This window comes from Plasmodium brasilianum, chromosome 13, assembly GCF_023973825.1.
Source record: "Plasmodium brasilianum strain Bolivian I chromosome 13, whole genome shotgun sequence".
Lineage (NCBI taxonomy): Eukaryota > Apicomplexa > Aconoidasida > Haemosporida > Plasmodiidae > Plasmodium > Plasmodium brasilianum.
In genome coordinates this window covers 1,134,875-1,162,463 of record NC_090126.1, presented here as the reverse complement: position 1 = coordinate 1,162,463, position 27,589 = coordinate 1,134,875, and the positions used below count along the sequence as shown (strand labels likewise).

At 29.8% G+C, this 27,589-nt stretch overlaps 3 protein-coding genes across 3 annotated transcripts; 1 reads left to right on the top strand and 2 right to left on the bottom strand.

Annotated features, from left to right (window-relative positions):
* Positions 1–489: 489 nt before the first annotated feature.
* On the top strand, positions 490–9,817 carry MKS88_004918 (uncharacterized protein; the record flags this gene model as incomplete). The annotated part of the gene is made up of 10 exons (XM_067218132.1): positions 490–526; positions 723–793; positions 1,019–1,153; positions 1,407–1,506; positions 1,744–1,846; positions 2,031–2,289; positions 2,575–2,617; positions 3,036–3,062; positions 3,803–7,191; positions 7,769–9,817. The coding sequence occupies 10 exons, from the start codon at positions 490–492 to the stop codon at positions 9,815–9,817; spliced, it is 6,213 nt and encodes a 2,070-aa protein (XP_067071296.1).
* A 996-nt stretch (positions 9,818–10,813) lies between these two features.
* On the bottom strand, positions 10,814–16,085 carry MKS88_004917 (uncharacterized protein; the record flags this gene model as incomplete). The annotated part of the gene is made up of 3 exons (XM_067218131.1): positions 10,814–10,980; positions 11,247–13,314; positions 13,665–16,085. The coding sequence occupies 3 exons, from the start codon at positions 16,083–16,085 to the stop codon at positions 10,814–10,816; spliced, it is 4,656 nt and encodes a 1,551-aa protein (XP_067071295.1).
* A 2,416-nt stretch (positions 16,086–18,501) lies between these two features.
* MKS88_004916 (leucine-rich repeat protein) lies at positions 18,502–26,690 on the bottom strand (the record flags this gene model as incomplete). Its single annotated transcript, XM_067218130.1, has 16 exons — positions 18,502–18,564; positions 18,908–18,952; positions 19,190–19,544; positions 19,677–19,951; positions 20,153–20,245; positions 20,469–21,358; positions 21,596–23,163; positions 23,307–23,441; positions 23,938–24,072; positions 24,361–24,480; positions 24,637–24,713; positions 24,845–25,069; positions 25,445–25,571; positions 25,794–26,043; positions 26,299–26,534; positions 26,662–26,690. 16 exons carry the CDS (start codon positions 26,688–26,690, stop codon positions 18,502–18,504), a joined length of 4,623 nt encoding a protein of 1,540 aa, XP_067071294.1.
* Between the last annotated feature and the right edge of the window lie 899 nt (positions 26,691–27,589).

Here is a 27,589-nt window from a genome sequence, read left to right as displayed (position 1 = left end):
AATTTTAGATAAAAGAAAAATAAAGCGGTAAAAGAAAATATTAAATTTTTCTGTACGCTCATAAAAAAGTGAAGCGATCAAATTTTGTTAATTATTCCTTCTTTCGAAACAGAAAAAAGAAAACAAAAAAAAAATACATAAAAGGAACTCATAAAAGGAACTCATAAGAGGGAACACATAGAAGGAGCATATAGAAGGAGCATATAGAAGGAGCACATAGAAGGAGCATATAGAAGGAGCACATAGAAGGAGCATATAATTTTTATTTTAAAAAGAACAATATAAAAGTCAAACCTTTTTTTTAGCTTAATACCCTAAAGAAAAAACGTCAAAAGTGTTAGGGTAAATTAAATTTTGAAATAGGAAAAACACGTACATACGTACGTACATACATTCATACGTCCATGTAATGCGTAATTGAATATACATGGACTGCCTACCCTTTTATAATTGTAGCATTTTTTTATTTTTTGACAAAAAAAAAAAAAAATGGATTTTCCCAAGTTACTAAATAAGCCTTCTCTAGGTAAAACGCTCATACTCTTTATTTTTTATTTTCACCATGGGTACTTTTTTTTTTTTTTTTTTTTTTTTAAAGTTAGAGAAAAGGAATTAAAATATAGGAGAGTTAGATAAATGAAAACAATAAACATAACAACGCTACATTTGCTAGAAAGTCAATTTGTCTTGTTCATTTTTAATTTCCATTTTTTTATTTGTAGATTTACTAAAAAACGATTTTCCGCACGCAAATAAATTCGAGTTAGAGCACACCAGCGTTTCGAAGCAACCAGTATCACAAAAATGAAAAATAATGGAATAAAAAAAAAAAAAAATACCTTGTTTTTCTGTTCTGTGCTATTATATTCCGTTCCATGTTATTATTTCTGTCCTATGATATTCTGTTCCATGCTATTTTACTCTATGCTATTCTATTTATTTATTTTTTTTTTTTATGCGTATGTGTACATGCGTAATACCAATGTTAACGTATGCATGTGCTTCTTATCCTTTTTAGTTTCTAAAAAGCGGCTTCACCTTTTCAAATAACACATACAGTATTTACACCAATTTTAAAAACAATGTTTATAACACGAAAAACGAACTCAAATTTGACAATACGGGGATAAGTTTAGTGGATGTGAAATATGAAGTAATTAGAAGAAAAAAAATGTACAATGATAAGCATTAGTAACGAAAGTTTGTGGTTGTCTTAGTAATGCTTACGTAGTTTACCGTATTTGTACTACTGCTAGTTAAAAATAGCTACAGTTGCATGCATATATATATATATATATAATACTGTTTGAACTAGTAAAATTTTTGTTTTATGAGTTTTTTTACCAGCGAATTGAGTGTATTCACATTAATTTTTTTTTTTTTTTTTTTTTTTTTCCCTATTACAGCCGGGTTTTGTAAAAAATTTAAACATCTGTGGTAAATACACGAAAAGCAGTGGAAAAGAAGATGATGCTTTTGAAGTATATAGTGAGTATAACGCAGACAGTATGAACGTATTTTCGTCCGTTAACGTTCGTAATTTATTTTTCAAATACATACATGTATACGCTCATCCGAAATATCCTAATCTGAAGTTTGGGGGTAGGCCTTTCTGCGTTCGTTTTATCGTTTATTCGTTCATTTATTTATTCATTTTTGTTAAATTGTAATTTTTTTTTTTTTTATTTTACCTGTTTTATATTTTTCACCTTCCCCCCCCCCATCGTTCTTACGCTTGTACAGGTCAGCTTCAAGGAAACTTGGACGTAAAGAATTTGCAATGCTCGTTGGGTGGAGCTTATACAAAGCATTTCTATGATACCCAATACATATTTTCCTTCAGATCGTAATACGAAATTTGTACAACATTGTGTGCATGGGTTGTATGTATATATATACATATGTGTGTTCTTGTGTGTATATGTCTGTCCATGTGTACACAATCGTAACAGTGAGACAGTTATTTATTGTCCTTTTTTTTTTTTTTTTTTTTCATTCCTTTCTCCTCCCCCCCCATATCCCCTTATTAGAATACCGAGCAACAAACACTTGTATGGATCATTTGCCTTGAATTTATTTTTCCAAAATAAAAATATAAATGACAATGCTGTAAGTATAGAGCTTATTCAAAATATTATCGAAAGAAAAGCAAATATAAATATTGCATCCATTTGGTATCTTAGTAATAAAAACACAGCAATAAAAACAAAACTAAGTAACGATAGTAAAATAGCTTTATCACTAACACACAAGTACAACGAGTTTGTAACTGTTTCCTTAGGATCACAGGTAAAATACTTTTATGTAATATGCAATAATTTATTATATGAGGAGTCAAGTTGATAGCGGAAATTATGTGTGCTTTAATTTTGTGTACACATGCGTTACGCATACGCGTAATCTGGAGTATATATAAATATACATGTAACAAGTATGTGTATATGTGCGCACATGGGTGTGCATTCATGTATATATATATATGTATATATATATATATGTATGTATATATATATATATATATATATATATATATATATTTCTTTTTTTTTTTTTTTCCCTCTCCCGCCCTTGCAGGTGGATATAACGAAAATGTCGCTTCCGGATAACACCAAATTTGGTGTAAAGCTATATTTGAAGTCTTGATATATTTTTTCTCCTCATTTGCTCATCCTTTTTTCTTCTATTTCTTTTTTAAAATCCTTTTTTAAGAAAACTCTTTCCATTTTGTCTCTCATATTTCATATTTTTAAAAACGAGAAAACCATTCCTTACATATCTTATAATAATTAAAAACATCATGTGTTTTAGCATTACTGTGTGAACGAGCACATGTATGGATATATATGCATATATATGTTGTATATGGATATATATTTATTTTTATATATACAAGTATACTTATGCGTATGTCGTGTGACCCATCTTTTTTTTTTCTTCTTTTTTTTTTTTTAAATTTTGAAACTTCGCTGTAGATAGCCATTTCTATGATTAAAACAAAAATCATTTTTTTTTTTTTTTTTTTTTAAATTTAAAAGGATTTTTAACTAGTGAATCGGAATTTGGTATTCTCATAATTTTTACGAATTTCACAATATTTACATATTTAGAAAGAATAAAATGAAAAAAAATTGCTAAAAATTTGGCTTAATCCGAAAAACATTTTGTATATGCTCACATTTGTACTTTTATGTATTTTTATATATATATATATATATATTTTTTTTTTTTTTTTATGCAAATTTTGTGAAGACTACCTTAACATTTCATTCGATATCTCATTTGATATGTCATTTGCTACCATCTTAACACCTGACTTACTATCTGACTTGTTCTGTTGTACTGGCGTTCACTGTGCTACGTCTTTTTTTTGTTTGCATGTTCGCCTGCTTTAGCAATTCACTGGGTGCAAAAGGTGCACGAAGGAATTTGCTTCCATGCAGCTCTTTCCTCACACAAATTAATTTCAATTTTATATTTCTGCTAGTTCTGTTTTTCAACCCGAACGTTATTCGTGTGGTCGGACATCCGTTCCATTTTTTTTTTTTTTTTTTTTTTTTTTTTTTCATAATTTATTTAATCATCGTGAATATGCTCATTTCATTATCTTGTTGTCCCTTAGATTAGCTTATTTTTACAAATTAAAAAAAAAAAAAAAAAAAAAAAAAAAGCAGACTAAAACCTGCGTGTGCACTTCCATTAGCTTATTTTTCGGTTCTCTCACCCAAGATATACTACTAACAGGATTGAACTACGAATTACACAAAAAATACGAAGATCTTTTATATCCAAGTAGAACTTTCAGGTAGTATGGAGGAGTTCACTGCCCTGAAGAACATACTTCGAAGTAATACTGACATACCCTCGAACGACACTACTAAATCTTACTATGATCATTCCTTCTGTTCTTCCTCCATTTCATGCTCAGATGATATTTATAATTATGGTGGAATAGATAAGACTGAGCAGCACAGTTTACCTAGTTGTGTTCTCAAATTAAATGATAGTATTGCCTCAAATTATGTATTTAAGGGGAACAAACATATTTCAAAACATGACCTTGTTCATGGAATTAAGTATTTTCCTCATAATGACAGATCAAAGCTTAAAGGAGTCAATTTTGAACACGGAGAGTGTACCTCTCGAGGGAAGCACATAGAAGGAAAAAAAATGAAAGAAATGCAAGAAAAAGATCGAAAAAAAAATTATAAAAATTTTAGCACCAATGTAGAGAGCGAATTAGACATGAAAGCGCAGAGTTGGTATTATGAACAAAAATGGGATAAAATAAGGCAGAAAAGAAATAAAGCAAAAAGGAAAAGAAGAAAAGATAAATGTACGTGCAAAGGGTACATAAACAGGATTAGTCATAGTAATAGCGATGATCAAAATAATGGCCATAACTCAAGTTGGTGTCCACTTCAACATAGAGGAGGATGTACCTATGAAGATACCCTTAAAAAGGGTATATGGGCTCTGTGTATAATTAGAAAAGATATATTTACAGGAAAGAAAGTGTTAACAAATATCATTTATGATGATGTAGTAAATGGAGGTTATTGCTTAGACACTATAAGAAAAAGAGAATTATTTAACTCAAATAGTTCCTTGGACAGTTTAAGTAGTAGAGAGGTTGAAGACACAAAATGGATGTTGAATAGTGTAGATCATGTAGATATACGCTCTTCAAAAGAAAGGCTAAAGGGGGTAATAAGTCAGTCCTGCGCTTTATGCTCCAACATAACGTTGATAAAAAAAATAAAAGAAATAGTATTCAATAACATAAAGCCCTTATGTGCATGCTGTTTTATGACTTTTTTAAATTTACTAAAAGTAAACTCAATTATCTGTATTTCTTGTTTTTGTTCATATTTTCCAGAGAGTAACATAGTAAAGTGCGTGATATGTGGGTCCTCTTTCGTAGATAAGGGAATTCCCGGGAAGGGCATCAACTACAATGGAAACCACTACAACTATCACCACTTCCAAAATAACGATGTAGACAAAATGAACGCCACTAGAGAAGAAATGAAAATGTTCGTGTCCTTGTATCAATATGAATTCAGCCATAATTTAAAATCAGATGTTTATCTACATTTTTTTATAAACATGAATTACTGTTTTAGGAGATTATATCTTTATTTTAACTCTAAACAGACACTAATTATTTCCAACAATTATGTGTATGCCAAATATTCTCTTCCCTTTTTTGAGCTAGCCAATATATTACATCTAGATGAGCGCAGAACTACCACAGGTGGGGGAACAAAAAAGAGAAAAAAGAAGAACAACAAGAAAAAGAAAAAGAAAAATGATAATTTTAAATACCACCTTCATTATGATAACTATGATAGTGGTAAATCTGACGATGATAACTGTAAAGGAGATGACTATGGCGGAGATGATACTGGGGGGGATAGCCTCAAATTGTGCAGACTTGTCAAGGTGGACAATAAGTTTTCACAAGAGAACCATTATTTTAATACTACACAGAATAGAAACTATTTCGAGTATTCAAGCAATGTTGTTCATGAGATAAACGTAAATGATCATCCTCTTTTTAAAAAGACAAATGACGAAATGCCACTAAAGTCATATATTATGGAAAGTGAAATCATTTCCTCTAATAATTCCAGCAAAGGGAGAAGCGATGGGAGCAGCTTACACTCTAACCATGTTGAAGATGCAAGTGAAAAAAGTAGGTACTCCTTTGAGGCGTCTGACTCGACTTATGATCATGCCACTACGGAAGAGAAGCACTTGTGTTTGCTTGTAGATCAGGGGGATGACGATAGGAGTGCAAAGGAAATATTAACGGGCAAGGAAGTGGTGCAGGAAGAAAAAGCGGTGGAAGAAGAGAAAGCGGTGGAGGAAGAGAAAGCGGTGGAGGAAGAGAAAGCGGTGGAGGAAGAGAAAGCGGTGGAGGAAGAGAAAGCGGTGGAGGAAGAGAAAGAGGTGGAGGGAAAGGAAGCGGAGGAGGGAAAGGAAGCGGAGGAGGAGGTAAAACAATCGGGAGGACAAGAACTACGGAGTGGGAACTACCAGGTGGAAAAGATACACACACAAGGAGAAAAAGAAGATAGAGAAACTCGAAGAATATATTTAGAAAAAATAAAAGGTAAATATAGTGACTATGACGATGATGCAAAAACAGAAGCAGACGAAATTGAACAGGGGATTGAAAAGTGGGACAAACAAGAAGAGATGGAAAAAGAAGCATCAGAACAAGAGCAATACATAATGAAAGCAGAACAACATGAAAAGAAAGAGGAAATATATAATACAAAAATAGAGAAGATAGATAATGTGTCCAGAGAAGTAGAACTCGAACTGGTAGTCAGAACACGCAGAGAAGTAGAACGGAAGGAGGTAGACAACGTACGAGGAGAAGTACATCGGAGAGTGATAGACAACGTACGAGGAAAAGTACATCGGAACGTGATAGACAACGTACGAGGAGAAGTACATCGGAAAGTGATAGACAACGTACGAGGAGAAGTACATCGGAGAGTGATAGACAACGTACGAGGAGAAGTACATCGGAAAGTGATAGACAACATACGCGGAGAAGTAGAACAGAAGGAGGTAGACAATATACATAATGAAGTAAAACTAGAGCTGGTAGACGACACACGCAGAGAAGTAAAACGAAAGGTGGAAGACGATAAACGCAGCGAAGCAGAACTCGAAATAGTAGACGGCACAATAAAGGAGGAAAAACAAAACGGAAGGGATGATGCTCCAAAAATTGAAAAAAAAGGAAGAATGTGCAAAGTAGACAAAGCAGTAGTGATTGAAGAAGGTGACAAAAAAGAACATATGGTAGACGAACGTGCAGAAATATATGAACAGATGAACACAAACAGTAAAGGTATGATAAAAAAAAAAAAAATTTTAAATAATGAAGAATATATGATACCATTTCAAGAACGAAGTACAGAACATATGAGCAATGAAGTTCAACATTTTTTTAATTCCTTCAGTGAGACAATTATATCTAGTTTGCTAAAATTGAAAAACAAGAAAATACAGTCCTCCTTTTATCAAATTACTGATAGCTCTATAAAATTAAACCAAAAAAATTTTAATAAAACTGTGGTTAAATATTATACAAAAGGAGACTTAGTGCTATACTACATTAAGTATATACAAAAGCAGGGAAAGGAGGTGGACAAGCTGTTTCGAAATTTCCAAGTAGGTGTAAAATGAAAAGAAAGGAAATCAAGCCAAATCAGACAAAAATGACAAGTCAGAACGAGAGTTCGTGCGCAAAAAAAAAAAAAAAAAAGGGAGAAATTATGCATACCTTAAGGGGTAACATAAGCAGTGAGGTCAATTCCTAAGAAAAAAAGCATGCAGTGAATGCTACATTTTTATTGTTTTGTCTCTCTACTAGACAAATTAAAAAAATACAACATAATTACTGTATATATACTGCATAATTAGTCGAATGGAAATACTTGTGTTACACATCAGGAGCCACTGTAGATGAGCAATTGCTTTTAATGCTGCATTAATTTTTTCCCCTCTAACTGCCACTTACAATTATGCACACGGATATAAGCATTTATATGCGCTTTTTTATTTTATTTATTCTTTTATTCTTTTATTCTTCTATTCTTTTATTCTTTTATTTTATTATTTTATTATTATTATTATTATTATTTTTTTTATTTCTTATTTTTTTATTTCTTATTTTTTTATTTCTTATTTTTTTATTTTTTTTATTTCCTATTTTTTTTTTTTTTTCATCACCCCTCCCCCCCTTCAGGCGACGGAGAAAGAAGTTGGTAACTTCAAACGGAGGTTCAGACTGCTTCACGGGAGAAATGTAACTCAAGAGGATATAAACAAAAGCATATATGTAAAGACAAAAAGTATGCACAAAGGTAAAATGCTAATAGAAAACAAAATAAATAATTTTGTTACAATACCATATGTCAAAGAAGCATATAAAATAATTGATGAAAGTAGAGAACTACTCGAATTATCAATCAGAGGTCAGAATTGTCCAAAAAAAAAAAATATCGTAAGTACAGTAAAAAGTTATTTACGAAATAACGGAATTTTAAAAAATAAAAAAAATGGTATTTCTAAAAATATAAAAAGACAGAATACTGAACTATATAAATTACTTATAAAATATGAACACTTCCAAAATGATTTAAGCTCATTGATAAAAATTTTAGCCCTCTTATATGATACAATTATTAACATTAAAAATGGACATTTATCCCCGACTGATATATTTAGCGTGTTAAGTGAAATAAAAATGTTTATATATGATAGGGAAATAAAAAAAATAAGCACCAATTTAAGAAGCCCTGCGCGTAGCTCTGTCACAGTTGCTGCTTCTACTACCGCGACCACCACGTTCAGAAGTACCAATATGGGGGGTGCATCAAACGGAGAGAGAACGGGGAAAAAAAAAAAGGAAAATTACCTGAACAACCAGTGCAATGATAATAACCATAATAACGACGAAATTACTAGCTGTTTAACCCCCGAAATAGTGTGTATTTTGGATATAAAAAAGAAAAATTTTGACAAATTCCTAATTCAAAATGATAAGCTTAAAATAGTTAATAAAAATTCTTTAAGCTTCCTAAAAGAGATGTATTTTTTCGATTCGATATTTATAAACAACATTTATTATAATAATTTTATGTCTAATGTGGTTGATAAATATATAAACCATTTTATACACCAACATAATGTTGTGCTTTTTAATTTTTCTGTTAATTATATAAAAAACAAAAAAAAAATTTCCTTTTTTAATTCGTTTAACGATTATTTTAATTCTGATAAAACAAATGCGAATATAGAAAAAGGGAGCACACATGGAGATCATCCAGTTGTTTTCAAAAAAAAGCGCAGACAACTGGAAAGGGAAAAAATTAAGAAAAAAAAAAAAAAAAAGGAAAAGGAAAAGGAAAAGGAAAAGGAAAAAGAAAAAGGAAAAGGAAAAGGCGAAGGAAAGGGCGAAGAAGAGAAACAGGACGAAGTTGAAGATGATGAAGAAGAAGGGGAAAATGTCAAAGACAAAGATGGCAGCAACGACGACGGACAAAACATCAAACAAAGTAAAAATGGAGACTACGCATTCATTCACAGTAGTAATATGAACAAAAATTCATGCACAACTCAAAACAGACTAATTAAAAAAAAAAACTTATGTTACAATAATTTTGATACATCAAATAGCGAACAAGATGAAGCAAACAACAGGAGGAATAAAAAAACAATGTTCATAAAAATTATACATGAATTAAAGAAAAAATTAAACGAAGTATATTCTTATAATACTTACAATTTAACATTAAACGCATATGCACAAAAAGGCAAAAAACTGTATAACATTAACAAGTGCATATTCAAAGAGGATGCAAATGGTACTCCACAACCTAACTTTATGAATGATAAGGTAAAAATAAAATTCACCAATATATATATGGATAAAAATCGTAAATTAAAAAAAAAGTGGGAGAAAAATGAAGAAAATGAAAATATATTTCGTGGTTGTCTACACAACAGTCAAAATGAGGATGTTGATACTGATAATGAGGATGCGGATAATAATAACGATATGGATAGGGGCACGGAAAAACACAAGGACTCCACTTCATACTTACCATGCATAGATTTAAAAATAATAAAGAACGTAAATGATTATATTAATTATAAAAATATAAATAATTTTAAAAAATACTCCATAATCTTTCTGATCAAATTGGAGTTGTTACTACTTTCCCAAGATGATGCTATTATCAAAAAAAAAAAAAAAAAAAAAAAAAAAGATATTTCATTTTACCCTTGTTGATATAAATATACCAATCTTTGATATAATGAAAAAGAATAAACATAATGTTAATTATTTACTAGAATTTAAAAATAGGAAAAATTTTGAAAACGTATTTTTAAATTACACTCAATCTTACTTTTTCAACTCAGTTAATTTATCCTGCTCCTCGTACAATATTGTTAAGTTTTTATTTCAAAAAAATCCTTATGTCTGTTTAATTTTATATATTAACGATGATTTTATCTTCACAGATAATCATAATATACCATCTTCTATGTGCGACGAGACATACATAATGGGAAGAAGTACAAACATAGATGATACAAATAAATTCAAAAAAGAAATATCCAATCAATACATAATTTTACAGCTCTTATATATTTATTACTGGTGTTGTATGTGCGATAGATCCAATTCTTCATAACTAGCTAATTAAAAAATTTTCATGAACTGTTCATACTTGCATCAAATAGTTTCCCTTTTTTTTTCTTTTTCTGCACACACTTCTAACCATAATTATAATTATAACAATAATTTTATTTTCATTTTTATTTTTACCTGAACGTGTCATATTTTAGCTGCCTATATATCTTCACGCCATTATCTGTTTAAAACTTTTTTTTTTCTTTTTTTTATATTTACGTTTGAGCAACAAGCGATGTTTTACAAAGTAATACATTTTATTAAAACGCGAAAAGTTATTTATCAAACAAATATATAGAAAAATACCGATTGCTCAAATTGTTAACTCACTTCCGCCCGTGGACATATACATGTAATTACACAAGTTTTACCTTTATTTTTCCTCTATAGATTGTTCTTCTGTCATATACTAAATTCGCACAGCACTTAAAACAACTTCACATGTAATGCGAAATATTCGCACATTATTCGACCATATTATAAGCCCGCACATATGCATACATATGCGAGTACATACGGACGTGCGTGTGTGTATACGCATGGTGAGCAAGCCCCTCTTCTCCTGTCCATGTTGAATTTTCGCCGAACTTGTTATAAAGAACTCACATATTTCTTATACATATCGATTAAGGCAATGTTCATGTTATCAATGTTTTCTTTTAAATAGTTAACGACTATTTTTTTTCTATTCTTTTCCTCTACATCACTCACATCCAGTAAGTGGGTTAACACGTTTTCCAAAGCTTTATTGCATATGTCTAATGAAGTGATGAGGGGGGAAAGGAAGGAGAAAAACAAAAAAAATGCAAATATATATATATATATATATGCATACATACACACACATATATTTATACACATATATTATATTTATACGCATAAATTATATTTATTCACATATATTATATTTATGCACATATATTATATTTATGCACCAAATGGACAAAAAATGAGCTTAAACGCATAGGAAAGTGCACACATGGGGGAAGACATGTTCTCATTTTGCCAGAGTATAAGGCCTTACTTGAAAACTCGTCGTACTTCAAAATCTTGCTCAGAATTAAATTGTAATTATAGGAATGAAAAATTTTATGTCCGCTTAAACTGGATGTTACTGTGCTTAGGTGAAGAATATTTTTTTTCTCAATATATATATCTTTATTTGTGTTTAATATATTGTTAATTAATTTGAGTAATTCTATTACTAACAAAATATGCTCATCTTTATCGCAAATAAATAAATGTGTTGTTTTATTCTTATCAAATATAAAATTTTCAAAAGATTTGCTACATGCTATGTTCTGAAAATTTGTATGAACAAAGATAGAAGAAGCAAAGTCGGTAAACATATAATTTTGGGTTAAGGTATAAATAAAAATTAGCAAACTGATTAGTATATTTTTATTATGAATATACTGAGATTGGTAAAAAAGAGAGTATATAAATAGAGAAATGCTAATTTTAAAGTACGAAAGAAAAGATATTAAAACAAAATTTAAAAAATTTGCTTCATATAATGACATAATAGATATTAAAGTATATACACTATGTTTATTTACATATGTATAATTATCTTCATTTACAGTATAAAAATTATAATTCTTAAAAGTTACTGTAATGTCATAATTATTTAAATAAGTAATATTTAACAATCGCTTTATATCATTTTGGAAATTAAAAAAATCCGATACAAAATTTTCATCATGTTTATAATTTATTATATTATCATATATATATTTAATATGACTTTTATTATAATTTGCAATTTTGATATTTATTTCTTCATTTTTATTATATTTATTAGTACTTGAGCTAGTATAATAAATACTTCCAGTCATTTTATTTTTTTCATCTCGCGTTAAATTTTCACTTGATAAAAATAAAGATATACCCGTGTTATCATAATTGTCTTCTTCACTATTACACACGTTAGTACTACTATTGCTATTGTTTTGGTTTCCATGTTGACGAATATTCTTAATATATTTATAAAAATTAAAATATTTACTAAAATATTTTAATAGCACTTTTATTAAAAATATTACTATAAAATTGGCTATATAACTAAAAAGAGAAGGCATTTCCTTTTTTATATCATTTTTATATATACTCAAACAAAGGTGTAAAATGTAAATGCATTTTTCCATTTTCCCTTCATCATTTAGCACAAAACTGTTATACACAATAGATAACATATTATTTTTCAAAATATCGTTTGTCAAAATTTTAGTGGAAACAGACTCGAATGTTAAATAATAATTATGCCTTTCGTGTATAATAAATAAACAAAAGTATTCCATAATTACATCAAAACAGGAATTACTTATTTCAAATGGTACTAATCCTTCTTCTAATTTTTTAAAATATGCACATAAAAATTTTGTTGTACTTATGTACAATGAGCACATCTTCTTAATTATTTCTTCATTTTTTGGACTAATCATTTTTGAGAGCAACTTTAAAATACATAACCACAAAGAGTAAAAGTTATCATTTATTGTTTTGTCAATGTCTAAATTCACTTCCTTAACGTATGAAGAATATTCCCATGTGAAGGGGTATATACTACTCTTTCCACTACTGCAATTCATCAAGGCAATACCTTTCCCTTTGTTTTCCTCATACACAAAACTTTGCTCTCTTGCCTTCAGTGTATAAAATATTATATCCAAACTGAAGTAAAATAAAATCACATCGTCGCATGTTTTCTCCTTCCTAGATGGGCTATTACTTTGGTTAGCTCGTTGATCATTGGTGTGGTTATCCCGTTGATCATTGGTTTGATTGCTCCGTTGGTTACTAGTGTTACTGACATGTTGGTCAATAGTTTGATTGCCACTGTGATGAGAACTGCTAATCCTTTCCTTGTTCATAAAATCGGAGAGGCTTTCGCCGCATTCAAAATTTTTATTCAGTATTTGCACTAGTATGTTCAGAAGGTACTCCTTAATGGATATGTTACTGTTCATGTACAAATCCAACAAAAAGTTGTAATTGTCTTTGAAAATGGTAATATCCTTTTCCTTATTACTAATGAAAACTATGTGACTCAAGATTTCCAAAATTTTCTGTATGTTTTTGGGGAAAGATATCTGCGGGAAAGGGGGAAAATGTTCGAATTTTGAGCTCATAAAAAGGTCAGGTAAAACGGGCATATGGTCAGGTAAAACGGCATATGATCAGGTAAAACGGGCATATGGTCAGGTAAAACGGCATATGATCAGGTAAAACGGGCATATGGTCAGGTAAAACGGGCATATGGTCAGGTAAAACGGCATATGGTCAGGTAAAACGGCATATGATCAGGTAAAACGGGCATATGGTCACGAAAAATTATTAGAAGTTCAGTAAAAATGTTGGACATCAACCAAATGGTAGAAGATCAACCAAATGAACGTATCGAGGCGGCACTACACAACACCGCACGATTCGCTCGTATTACCTTGGTGAGTATAGTGATGAGGGATCCAACCAAGAACTCGTTGATGTAGTCATAGTTGCTGTACACATATTCGTACTTGAAAATGTACTTGAATAAACAAATAAATTTGAAAAAAAGGAGGGGCATAAAGTTGGCTGATTTTAAAGCATAGTGATGTGGGAGGTTGGAATTATCTGAGTCAACCGGTCTAGTAGCAATTAACGACTTAACACTTTTATGTAGTAAATGTATGTATAACAGTCGAATGTTCTCATAAATTAGCAAAGTGATATCATCTATAAAGGGAAAAGATACTTTGTAATTTTTTAACCAAATTTTTATTATTAATGCTATTCTATAACTAATTAAGGGGTGTGTGTATTCAATAGATAAGTAATCAATAAAGAACTGAATCATACATAATATATGTTCAATTTTTATTTTTTTATGAAAAGAAGGATATAATATATAATAAATATTTAAGTACCCATCTAGATTTATTATTGCTTGAGAAAAGTCTGATATTTGTATACTTTTTAAATTTGTTGGTAGATTGTTTAAATAATGTGCATAATTATGAAATGAGTTAATTAATGGCTCAAAAAAATGATTAAAGATGGAGAATAAAAAAGGCTCTGATGATAATTGTACTAAGCAATCCTTAGCATTATTATAAAAAACATTTTCCTCTGTTTCGTAGTCATCTTTTATATTTAACGTAACGTCAATAATTTGTTCAGAGGATATATTAATACAATATAATCTTAAAAAATCGAAAATTTCAAGGGCTTTTTGGTTATGCATCAAAATAAAATCATCATTCGTTAGTGCTTGTTTTACTTCTTCTCTTATATATGTTAATATATCCTTGAATGATAAATTTTTATTGAACAAGGAACTTTTTTTATTATTTTCACAGTCCACATTTTTTACATTCATAACAAAATTAGTCATAATTTTGGCTTCCAATGTATTGTCATTATAACCATCAAAGTGCACATCCTGACTGTTACATATCATATTTTTTACATTCAAATAATTTTCTCTTACTTTTTTTTGTTTAATTAAATTATATTGGTTTAAACAAAAATGATAAAAAATAGACTTCAAAATAGATATACACAAGTTTACAATTTCTACAAATTTATTTTCATAATTGTTCATGTAATTATTTAATTCTATATTTATATTTTTTTTCAAAAATAAACAAATAAACTTTTCTGTTATTTCTCTCTTCAAGTATACATGAAAGGAGCTATGAAATTCTATCATCAACAAAAACGAGCTCAACAAAAATTTTAAATATTTCAAATAATACACAGCGGAGTTCTTGTTAATGAACTTGAGAAAGTATATCGTTTTGTTGATCAGTGCGTTGAAAAAACTCTTCCTCCACTCGCTATCCATGTTATTTATACTGCCGCTTCCTTCGCTTCGATTTGCACTACCTGTAATCGTCCCGCTGCTCATCCCTTTCATTATATCATTTCTGTTGATGATGAGATTGAGTATAATACTGTCTAAAAACTTCAGTATTTTTATCTTCTTATCACTTGTAGGGTCATGGTTATCCTGAACAGTAGTATCAGTGCAGCGATGATCCTGGCTGCTACTATCCGTACCTATATCACAATTATCATAACGAGCTTTAACACTACTAGTACTACTACTACTACTACGAATAACAGTAGTGGCTGATAGAATTGTATCCACCTCATGAGTGTCTACTCTTTGGTTGATCTCACCAAAAGACAATTTCTTTTCACACTCTTTGATTAAATTATATATAGTATAACACTTGTTACATTTTTCCTCATTATTACAAATACAAGGGCCTTCAAAATTATTTTGAAAGTATTTATTAAAACTGTTATTCCAAAAAGGTCCAAGTGTATATATAAACTTTTCCGATATATCAAACGTTTCTTTTTTATCCTTTAGTAATTTTTTATTATATTGCTCTCTTAATATTTTATGGAGTAAATACAAATATATAAATAAATTGTTTAGATTATTTTTCTGTATATTTATATTATATAAAAAGCATTCTAATAATTCTGGAAAATTATGAACAAGTTCATATCTAGCTATTTTCTTTAATAAAATACAAAATTCTTTGTAATAATTAATCAAATTGTCTACATCATTCAATATTTCAATGATTTTTCCCTTCACTACTTTTTTCACATCATTATTATATTGTAACTCATCTCTACAATGCCAATATCGAACAACTAAATTTTTACAATAAATAATACATAATTTTCTAATGTTGTAGTGTACACTTTTGTACATACATATATCTAGTAGGCACATAATGAAAAACTCCTCTTTTTCATATTCGTTTAAAATTTGTTCAGATTCTTTTCTCCGTCCTTCATCGTTCGACCAAGAGTCATAGAGGGCGTCGATAATCTTCCTCTGCTGTACCTCCCTTTCCATTAATTATCTTCAGTTGGTGGAGGTTCTACCAAAAACAGTTTGGCCGAATGCGATTTGGCCGAATGCGATTTGACCAAAAGCGGTTTGACCAAAAGCGGTTTGATGAATAGCTGATTAACGCGTAGCAGTTTAATGGGTAGCAGATTGACGAACAGCAGATTGACGAACAGCAGATTGACGAACAGTAGACTGACGAACAGCAGACTGACGAACAGCAGATTGACAAAAGGCGGATTGACTAAAATAACTTCAAATCACTTCAACTTCAGCCGCCTCAACATAACTCACTTGAGTCCAACCTTCTTGTTCATAGAATGAAATTCGTTTTTATGAAAATTCTTATCCGAAAATTAAATAGGCATAAGTATATTAGTATCTACCTACTCATGTGAGACGTATATACATATATATATGTATACATATGTATGCATAATATATACGTATGTACTTGCGTATATCGGTACGTACGATTATATATTTGTTCCCCTGGCATTCATCAAAAATATTTTTTCTTCCTTCTTTCAGATAACACTTTTTTTCTTTCTATAAAAATGGGGTTTTATCTTTAATTATTCAAGCTCGTTTGCACACTCTTTTTTTAAATTTACGCAATGTATATATACATGCATATATAAGCGTATATATATATGTAAACGCATACATGTATAAGCATATGTAAATGTATACATGCATATGTTCATGTAGTGCTGTTTTTTCCTATGCTAAGATTTTTTTTTTTTTTTTTTTTTTTTTTTCCCTTTTTATAGTGTTAAATGAGCCCTCACATTTCAGCGGCTTAAAAAACAAGGACATCCGCAAGGAACAGATAAATTTTGATTTATATTCACGTACGTACATATACGTACATGTGCGTGATGATCTTATGTACACTTGCGTGTGAGTGCATATATTATACGTTTACTCATGCACAACAGGACGATGTACTTCCTCCTGTACGTTACTTAAACAGCAAGGTATGAAATCCCATTATGAATCCTTATGCCTCTTTCGTGTGCACAATGGGCAAACATAAAAAAAAAAAAGAAAAATTAACAGAAGAAAAGAGAAGAAAAGAAAAGATATCAAATATAAATAAAAAGTAAAATTTAAAAAAAGAAAAAAAGGTTTTTACTTTTTTCAAGAGGAAAACTGCTGTAGTATTCAAAATTTTGACTGTTGAGAAGTGAAAAAGCAGAAGGCCGTTAAAAGGAAGTAAACAAATGAGCAAACAAAAATGTAGGTAATACTAAAACCTCTTAGCGTCTTTTAAGAGCCATCCCAGCCGAGTTGTTTCATCTTATAAAACGTAACGAAATTTTCATTCCAAGTTATAATTTGTTTTATATATGCCCATACAAATATATATATGTATAAATATGTATATAAGCGTATGTGTGTTGGTGAACACCTTTTACGTTTAATTAATTTTCGTTTCCTTTTGAAATTAATCCGGTTGTTTAAAATCTCTTCATCTACTTAACAATTCCCATTTGTTACACCCCCCCCCCAAGTAGTTACACTCATTTTTGTCCATTAAGAGGGAGCTATTTATCTTAAATATTATATAGTACATTTCCTTTTTTTTTAAAAAAAAAAAAAAAAAATTCAATATTTTTTGACGAATAGATATAATGAAGATTACTGAAAGTTGTTGCAATATCACATTTAGTTTAGTTTAATTTGTTTTGTTTTGTTTTATATTATTTTATTTATTTTTTTTTTTTTTGAAATTTTGTTAAATATCACCAGAAAGGATTCTTATATGCAAAGTCTTTGTACATGTTCATAGTTCTTCTTTACATAAACATGGGCATGTAAACATTCCATTGTTTTAAAGTACCACGGAGCGGGGAAAAAAAAAAAAAAAAATAATAAAATAAATAAAAGTAATGGTAAAGGCAAAAGCAAAGACATACGTAAGAATAAAAAAAGAGCAAATTATGCTGAGCATACACAGTACATTGCGCAAATGGTTCTCTGCATAGACTAGTTGAAGTCTTCCCCAAGCAGATACCTACACGGGGAATGTTCATGTACAAGGGTTTTCACTTCTTCAAACACCCACACTTGTGTACATATATATATTAATGTATATATGTACATAAGTATATACAATAATCTACGTCCATATGTATTTGCTTCTTTACTACCATGCTCATGATTCTTCATAAAAAAGTAAATAACCCTCACTGCTTAACGATTGATGAAAAAAAAAAAAAAAAAAAAGATAGTAAAGAGGAAATATATTCCCAAGAGTTGAAAAAATAATTCCATTTGGAAACTCTGGTTTATATATTATGGGGGTACCTTTTTTTTTTTTTTTTTTTTTTTTTTTTTTTTTAGTAAAGGGGTTGGAAGATACTAGAAATAAATTCAATAAAGTGTTATGTACACAAATAATAAATTAATTTACCTCTTAATTGTTTCCACTGCTGTTGGCCTTCTTACCTATAACAGTGAAGCTATCCATTTTAACTCGCTGAAGGGAGAAGAAGTATATACATAAAAGGGAAACAAACATATGACAAGTAAGGAATGATATCTGATAGGTATTTTTCGAAGCATATATCTCTCCTCATGCAACCTCGAAAGTACGGAATTATGGAAAATATGTATAGTATGACAATTGACATCGTAAATTTGGCACTTCAAAAATATAACACATGAACAGTTGAAAGGCTAAAGTTTTTAAAAGAGTAGGCCCTCTTTATTTTGTTTAGGAAAAGGGGTATATTCCGCGAATAGGGAAAAAATTCCATTCGTTATTGATATTATTTTTACTATTTTTATTATTTTTTTTTCTGTTCTTGTATTTTCCTTACTTCAGCAAAAGAATCCTTCTTCTTCACAAACCCTTGTAGTTTTGTCTTCAAAAAAAAAAAAATAAATACAAACATAAATATGAACACAAATATTAACACAAACATGCACAAAAACAGGTGCAGATATATATGCAGACGCGCGTGAATAAATATGTGTAGACATGTGTACAGACATATGTGCAAGCATATATTCAGGTATATGCACACATAGAATGAAAGCTTCTTCTCATTGGGAAAACACCACCAGAAGCACACACAAAAACAGGGAGAATAATGACCTACAGTTTTAACTTTGTTTTTAGAGTGGAATTTATTTTCATTTCTCGTCTGATACGTGACTATGAAGTTTGTTTTATTTGTTTCTTTATTAATTCTGTTAAGTTCCTTTTTTTCCTCTGACTGTTGTAGAGTTGTGGAATTTTGCTCTTTCATAATTTTGTCATCAAAATTTTCTATTTGGTTTAGCATATTTTTGATTATCACAAATTGCTCTTTTATTTTCCTATTTCCATTCAAATATAACGTTTTTAAATTATTTAAATTTTTCAAATATTTAAATTCTTCAATATTATCAATTCGATTAACGCGGAGATCAAGCATTTCTAAATTCTCCAGGATCGAAAACGGGCTCAAGTTCCTGCATGGTCAAAATATAAGAAAGCCAAGAAGGTGAGAGCGCGTATCATGTTATTGCTCTGTGCTTAGTTATCAGGAATACCACCACTACTGCTACTCTCACTGCTATTTATACTACCAATGCTATTGTTACTGCCTATGCGATTCTTCGCCGCTTATGCATTTTCCTGACCTGATCAGATTGTTCGACACGTTCAAACTCTCCAGACTCCTTGGGAAAGAGTCATAGCAAACTTTGGATATTTTGTTGTTGGATAAATTTAAGTGTTTAAGGTTACACAAATTTTCTAAGTATTTAATGGAGTTAATGTTATTTCCTTCTAAATTTAGTTTTTTCAAATTTTTTAAGTTCATGCATTTCTTTAAGAAACTCGTTTTGGACAGTATGCAGAAGCTGATATCTAGTTCCTATTAATTAGAGCAGAGAGATAAGTAAATATATATATGCATGTATATATGCATAGGTACATATAGATACCCGCGTATATACATGCTCATATGTGTACACTCGATGTAACTTATCACTACAAAAAAAAAAAAAAAAAAAAAAAGGCCTGTAAAGACTTGTAAAAACTAGTATTTCTTTCCTCTACTACTCAAACTTCTTACCTCCAGAGACTCAAACGAGTTTAATACATTCCTGTCGTTTTCTCCTATGAATGAGTTTTCGTTTATGTGCTTGTTATTGTTTAAGATTAAAACCTAGAAGGAGGAAATAGTTGTGCGATGATGTGTTTATATGATGATGCGGTAATGCTGCATAGTACTGATGCACAAATGCTACAATGTAGGGGTGGGGAGGGTAAAAAAGGATAAAAACCGCCTGCACAGTGCAGGTGAAAGATGGAGAGCAATAAAAGGAAGTCTAAAAAGAGAGCCAAGAACCAAGGCGAGATTTTTTCCTTTGCCCCTACTTTAAACCCACCTTCAGATTATCCAGAGGACCTATGTTGTTAATATTGTTCAGGTAATTATTAGAAATATTCAAAAACTTTAAATTCTTGAAATTATCATTGTTAATATCAAAAAGGATGTTTTTAATTTTAAGGTTTTTTATCTCCAATGAGTGCAAAGAGGTATAAGGAGGGTACATATTATATATATCAAAAAATACATCAAGCGTATATATATTTTTAAAATATTTTTCTATATTTTCTTTTCTCTCAATATAGCTATTATTTAATATTAGTAAATTTGGGAAAATGTGTACAAGGTATAGATCTAGGTTTAAGAAATTAATTTTATTGTTATATAGGTTTATAGAAATAACTGACTTTTTATATTTGAATAAAACCAAATGAGTTATATCTTTAATTAAATTATTGTGCATATTAATTTCTACCAAGTGCAAATTTTGTAGTAATGGTATATTAGTTAGCTTATTATAGGAACATCTTAATATTTTTAAATTTTTTAATAAACAAATTTTATCAGCATTTTTTAAGTCATTATTGTCTAGTATGATCTTTTCTAATTCTAATTCATCTGTTAAAAAATCTAAGCATGATATTTTATTATTTTTTAAATTCAAAACTTTCAGCCCTTTGGGTAATTTTAAGTTACTCATATTTACTATCCCATTATTTGACAAGTTAAGTATTTTCAAATTTTTAAATGCAGAAAAATCAAAGAAGTTCAAATGCACTACATACAAATCAGATAAGTTTATTTCGTTCACGTACCACTGGTAGGTTCTTGATTTTATTTCTTTGCACACGTTAGGTGGGCAGCCATCTAACGAGTTATTAGCGCCATTTGCGTTATTCATTTTCTTAATTTCCTCCATTTCCTTCATCTTTCTATTCCATGCATCATCTGAGGAGGGGGAAAGAATATGAAAACCTATGTTCTAAGTAAAAATCAGATAACATTATAGAGAACACAAGTGCACATTACTTTTCATCGTCTATGTTTGAATCTGGAAAACATAAATTAACCATATACACCCTACTAGGGCAATGGAAACCATGTACCCCTTACAGCTAGTTACATATACTACTATCACTGACTGTATAACACTTATCACAATGCAGAAGCGGTGGAAGTCCTTACGAGTATTCAAGAAATCGTCATCAAAATAATACTCTCCTCTGGGTGTGACAAAGGTGTAGTCACTAAGACTAAACTTCTCTTTTGATGTTATGATTACTCCATTAAATGTTTTTATACAAGGAAAGAGAAGGTGGATGCTTGAATAATGTGTCTGTTTTATATAGATAGAATTGTTCATAATTGATAAAACCTCAATATGTTTATGGTGTACACTAAAATTCATTATTTGTTTGTAATCATAAATATAATTAAATGAAATATTGAAATATTTTAAGTTCTTAAATTTTGTATATATAGGAGTCAAATCCGAGATGCAATTAAAAGATAGATCTAGATATAGTAATGAGTCCAAATCATATTCAATGCACTGGAAAAACGTATTTAGGTTACTTATATTATTATTTTTTATATATATCTCTTTTAAATTGGTGCAGTTATTATGTAGAGCTTTTAAGCTCATTTTGCTTATGTGAAGGTTGTTCAGATGTAGGGAGTTTCCGTTGTACTGACAGTTATGAACATCCAGAGAGTTCATATTGTTCATGTTTCCTGAGTTGTTAGAATCGTTCATGTCGTTTGTGCTGTTATGACTGCTCATATAGTTCGTCTCGCACTTGCTGCTCGTGGTGTTCCCCCCTTTTTGTATCCCGTCAAGATGGAAAAGGCTCTTTTCCGTTGAGGAGCCCCCCTCATTCGAATAAACTAATTCATTGTTCCTCTTTTTCAGTAACGTTTCTAAATCTTCGTACGTATTTATTTCAAAATTTTCATTAAAATGTTTATTATCATTGTCATGCAGTTGTAAGACCTTTACTTTATTATATCGAGACAAAAGGAGAGATGATATATTTTTCCTTATTTCACATATTACTTTACTTAACTTAATAAAATATTTGGTTACATTAAAAAGGTTTATGGAATCAAAGTCTAAAATGAAATGAAGGAAGTCTTCTTTAATTATCTTTTCACTAGGGCAAATTATATTTGTACTGGTTTCACTTTTACTTGTATAATTTAAAAAATTATCTTTTTTTCTTTTTATATTTTTTCCTTTATTTCCTATAGGATTACTTCTTATCTTACTTGTATCACTCCTCTCGCAATTTTTTTCTTTGCTTTTATTCAGAACACTTACGTTTATGATGTATTTTAAATTGGTATGTTTTGGTAACGTGTAGTAAATTTTAAATTTTGTTTCCTTCTTCTTTTTCGCGTTCCCCAATTCTGCTTCATCCGCTGCTGCTTCATCTGCTTCATTCATTTCGTCTACTTCTGCTTCTTCCACTTCTACTCCTTCCATCTTTCGCACTTCCCTCTTTTCCTTTCCCCTATTTGTCGCTTTGCTGCTATTTTGTGTGCTGTAAGCAGTAACTTCTTTATACTCGTCGGGAAAGAAATAATTTTCAATAACATATATAGGAAATACAGGGAAATCAAATTTTTTACCTCTTACAATTTTCTTTTTTATGTCTATATTATTTTTTATATTTAAAAAATTTTCTTTATTTTTGTTTTTGTAGTATATAAGATGCACTAAGTCATCCTTCATATCATTCTCCAGAAACAATCTGTAGGATAAAAGTGCACAAGGGAAATGGAAAGAAATGAAGAGAGGAAGAAGAAAGGGGGATAGCCTTTATGTCGTCCATTGCAAGTAATGTACATAGATCAAGCGCTACTATATTGGTAACATGTTTTCCATGATTTTTACCTTATCAAAGTTTTTAAAATATGATTAATGTTGTAACAGGAACAGATATAATTTTTTTCAAAAAATTTTTTTTTTTCAAAATCATCAGTTCTTTGCTCCTTGTCGTCAAATTCAAAGAACTCATTGATTTTACAGCTGAAATGGGTAAATTGGAGATGGGTAAGTAAGTCCTGTGGCCTATGTGCATGTGTTCGGTCATACATTAACCTATGCACTGTGTAGACATAACAATGTGTGTGGGTATCTTTTCTCTGTGTTCATATCTTTTATATTGCTTTAGCATTACTAGTTGTATGGGTGTAGAAACAGCAAATTTTTCTCATAAATTAAGCTGTTCAAGTGCTCTTCTCTGCGAGTGTGCATATATATATATGTGCATATATATATATGTGCATATATAAATATATCTATACTTAAGAAGAAGAAATATATTAAGGGAAAAGCAAATATTAACAGTTCAAATTAACTGCTCATGATAACTGTTAGTATTAACTTTTCATAGTAACTGTTCGAACGACATGTTAAACATAACTGCCCAAATGAGATGCGTTTGCAGGTGTGAAAGGATACGGGAGAAATGCTAGCAAAATAAAAGAGATGGTGAGAAAAAAATAAAAAAAAAAAGTGTTACATTAATGTGTCCAGATTCCCATGACTCAGTTTTTTTACTTTTATTATATTTTCAATTTTTATGTTATCTACAAAATAAGTTTTCAAAGATTCTGAACTGAAATTTAATTTAATCAAATCTTCAATCTTTTTGTAGCTGACAAGGGAAAGATACACATACATTTCTTCGCGGATGTATTATGTGCATATATTCATAAATATGGATGCAAATACCGCATGTACAAATGCGACTCTACTTGGAGCATGCCAAAATACGGCTACACCTATAGCATAACAAAATGCGATTGTACCTATATCATGCCAACATACGGCTACACCTATAGTATATCAAAATACGGCTGCGCCTATAGCATTCCAAAGTACGATTACACGTACCGCATGCACAAACTCTCACAACATCAACTACTATTAGTGCAAAGCTTACTCTTCGTGTTCCATATTTATAGCTTTGAAAAAAATGTTGAAGTACGAATTTATGGACGTTCTAATATATTTTATTTGTAGATTTCTTTCCTCTTTTAGCCTGCGCATTATGTAGTTAAACCTGTTCACCAAACAAAGTTTCATATATATATGTTTCTCCGTACACAACTATATATAAGTATCCGTTGTATTCGTGTATGCTGTATTATCCTTTGCTGTATTGGTATTTGCTATATTCTTGGTGTGTATGTGTACGAATATTTTTTTTTTCCCCCACCTAGCAGTGTACGCACTGAGTAGAAAATTTATTTCCTGCTTTAACTCAGACATAGAGCCCAGCTGCATATTCTCATTCTAAGATGAAAAAAAAAAAAAAAATTATACGACAATGTAACGATTTGAAAATTTGAAGTTGCGTGTTTACATAAGATTTACATACACTGTTCAGGCAGTCAGGCAAAATAAAAATAAGAACAAAATTTTACATTGTTGAGGGAAAATTCTTCCATATTGTAGTAAAAATGAAATGGCTTTAGAGTCTCATTTATATATGATACATTCTTGTTATTAATAAATAAAATGTAGTATTTTTCTTTCTTGTATTTTTCCTCCACAAAGTTTATTTTGAAGTCGATTATACTCCTTAGAATATCCATATCTCTAACAGTTAATTTTCTGCTGTTGTTTCCAATTCTTTCGTGGTCTAAAATCTTGCACGTACCGGTAAACATGCCCGTAAGTGGAAACATGTAGATATATATATTTTTACACCCACAGATACACATGTACATATAGATACGCACACACGTAGAGATATGCTCACACGTAGAGATATATAAACATCCACACTTCTTCCTTCATGACTATGAAAACAATTTTATCATATGTGTGGAAAGCCAAACATCATTCAAAAAATATAATTTCCTTACTTGTAAATTAGGAAAATTATTAAAAAAGAAATGTTTGTACAGTATGCTCTTCACCAATACATTACTCCCTTTAAAAATTATTATAAGTATTTTACAAGTGTATCCTCATATATGTGCACATAATTGTGTGTGCAAATAATACATTGCCTTTTTTACATTTTTATCAATATTTTTGCTAAAATTTATACTAATATTTTTATTACTATAGTATATTGAGCTTAAGTATAGTTCTTTGATATTTTTTAGATAATGAAGTGCCTCAACATCTTCGAATTTTTCAAATCTTGGAAAAAAAAAAAAAAAGGAAAAATTTGTTAAAATGTAATTCAATTAAGTGTAAGCAGTTGATATTTAAGCAGTTAATGTGTAAGTAGTTCACGTGTATGTTGTTCACGTGTATGTTGTTCACGTGTATGTTGTTCACGTGTATGCAGTTAACATGTAAGCTGTAGGCACAGATGAAAAAAAGGAACAAGTTCAAGCGAAAGTAACAGAATGCCCTAACTTGTTTCCACTTATGTTTAAATAATGCAAGTTGAAATTATTCTTCAAGGAGTGTATACTTTTTATATTGTTGTTAGCTAAATTGATGTGTGTAAAAGATTTGGTGTTCAGGAAAAAATCTATATTTTCTATATTATTATCGCTCAAATCTATATATTCTAAATTTTTATTTTCGTCAATTTTTATAAATTGCTCAGTTAATTCGTTGTTAAACAAGCTTAATTTCTCAAGCCTTCTTAACTTTTCTATTCCTGACGAGTTATCGAATGGAAAACACAAAAAAATGGAGAGAAAGAAACGTGTTAAAAAGTTTTTCGGAATGCAACATAACAATTTAGGGACAATGCTACAGTGGCTTCTTCATTACAACGTGTTCCTAGTGTTTAGCTCAATCTCGTATTGGTACTTTTTTTTTTTTTTTTTTATGTGTTAAAGTATTACATACCAGCTAGCTAATATGAGGTTAGTACCAACGGTTTAATTTTTTTTTTTTTTTTTTTTTTTACCTAGAATACTCCTTATTTTATTAATTTGCAAAAATAATACGGTCAATTTCGTGCATTTAAAAAGAGGAGTTATATCAGTGATATTATTTTTTACTAAATATAGTTCTTTTATATTTACAAAAGATTCAAATATGTTTAAGTTAATAGATTTTTCCATGCAAACTTCTAAAATTTCAATTTCTTCATTATTTTTTTGCTCAACATTATTCGAGAATTTAATTAGCTTTAAGTAGCTCCTGCGTGCATAAAATTTCAAAACTTGTGTGTAAACAAGAATAATTGTCTAAATGTAGAAAGGCTTCATACATACCACGAATATACTATTGGCAATCGTACGCTGCTTTGTTCGTTCTTATCGTTTACTCGTCCTCTTTTGATGATGCCTCCTCCATTTTGTACTTCATATTTTTTTGAAGACAACTGCTAAAATGGGGCAAAAAAGGAGTTAAAAAAGGTGGAGAATAATAAGTTAAGGTAAAATAAAATAATATATTATGCACAAAAAAGCAATGTCAATTTTATTACAGCAGTGTGAACTCAGTTATAAATTAAAATATTCCTCTTACTTTTATAATATATTTGCTTCTTATACTTCCTGTTGCTCTACCTTTTATGATATTTCAAGTTTTCCTTGGACTAATTGGAGAATGTCATAATAGAATTCTACATGTACCTTTTTTCCTCTTTTTATATTTTTTTTTTTTTTTTATTCTTGCTAAAATGGTAATACTTCCACAAAAATGTGCCCTTTATGCGTTTATACATACATATATACATATATACATGTATATATATATATATATAAGCATATGTATGGATATGTAATTGCTGATTTATTATATGACAAATGGGGCAATTCTTCGCTTTAATTTTGACTATGCGGGAAGTGTATACTTAAATAATACATTCATATAGGTATGTATACATGTACTTACATATATATATATATATATATATATATATATATGTACATTCTGTATGCTCATGCGGAGTATTCTTTTTTCTCATTTTTATTATTCGGCGTGAAAACATTTGCACTGTGTGTGAGAGCCGCATGCAAACCAAAAAAAAAAAAAAAAAATACAAAAATACAAAATTGCAATTGAAAGAATTCAAATAACATGATAACAAATGGTAAAATAAAAGAGATGACTTCAAAAACACTCGTCAATCATATATATATATATATATATATATATATATATATATATATATATATATATATATGTATGTATATACAAACATGCTGCACAAACAAGGCGGCATACAAAAATTAGTAATATTTCGGAAT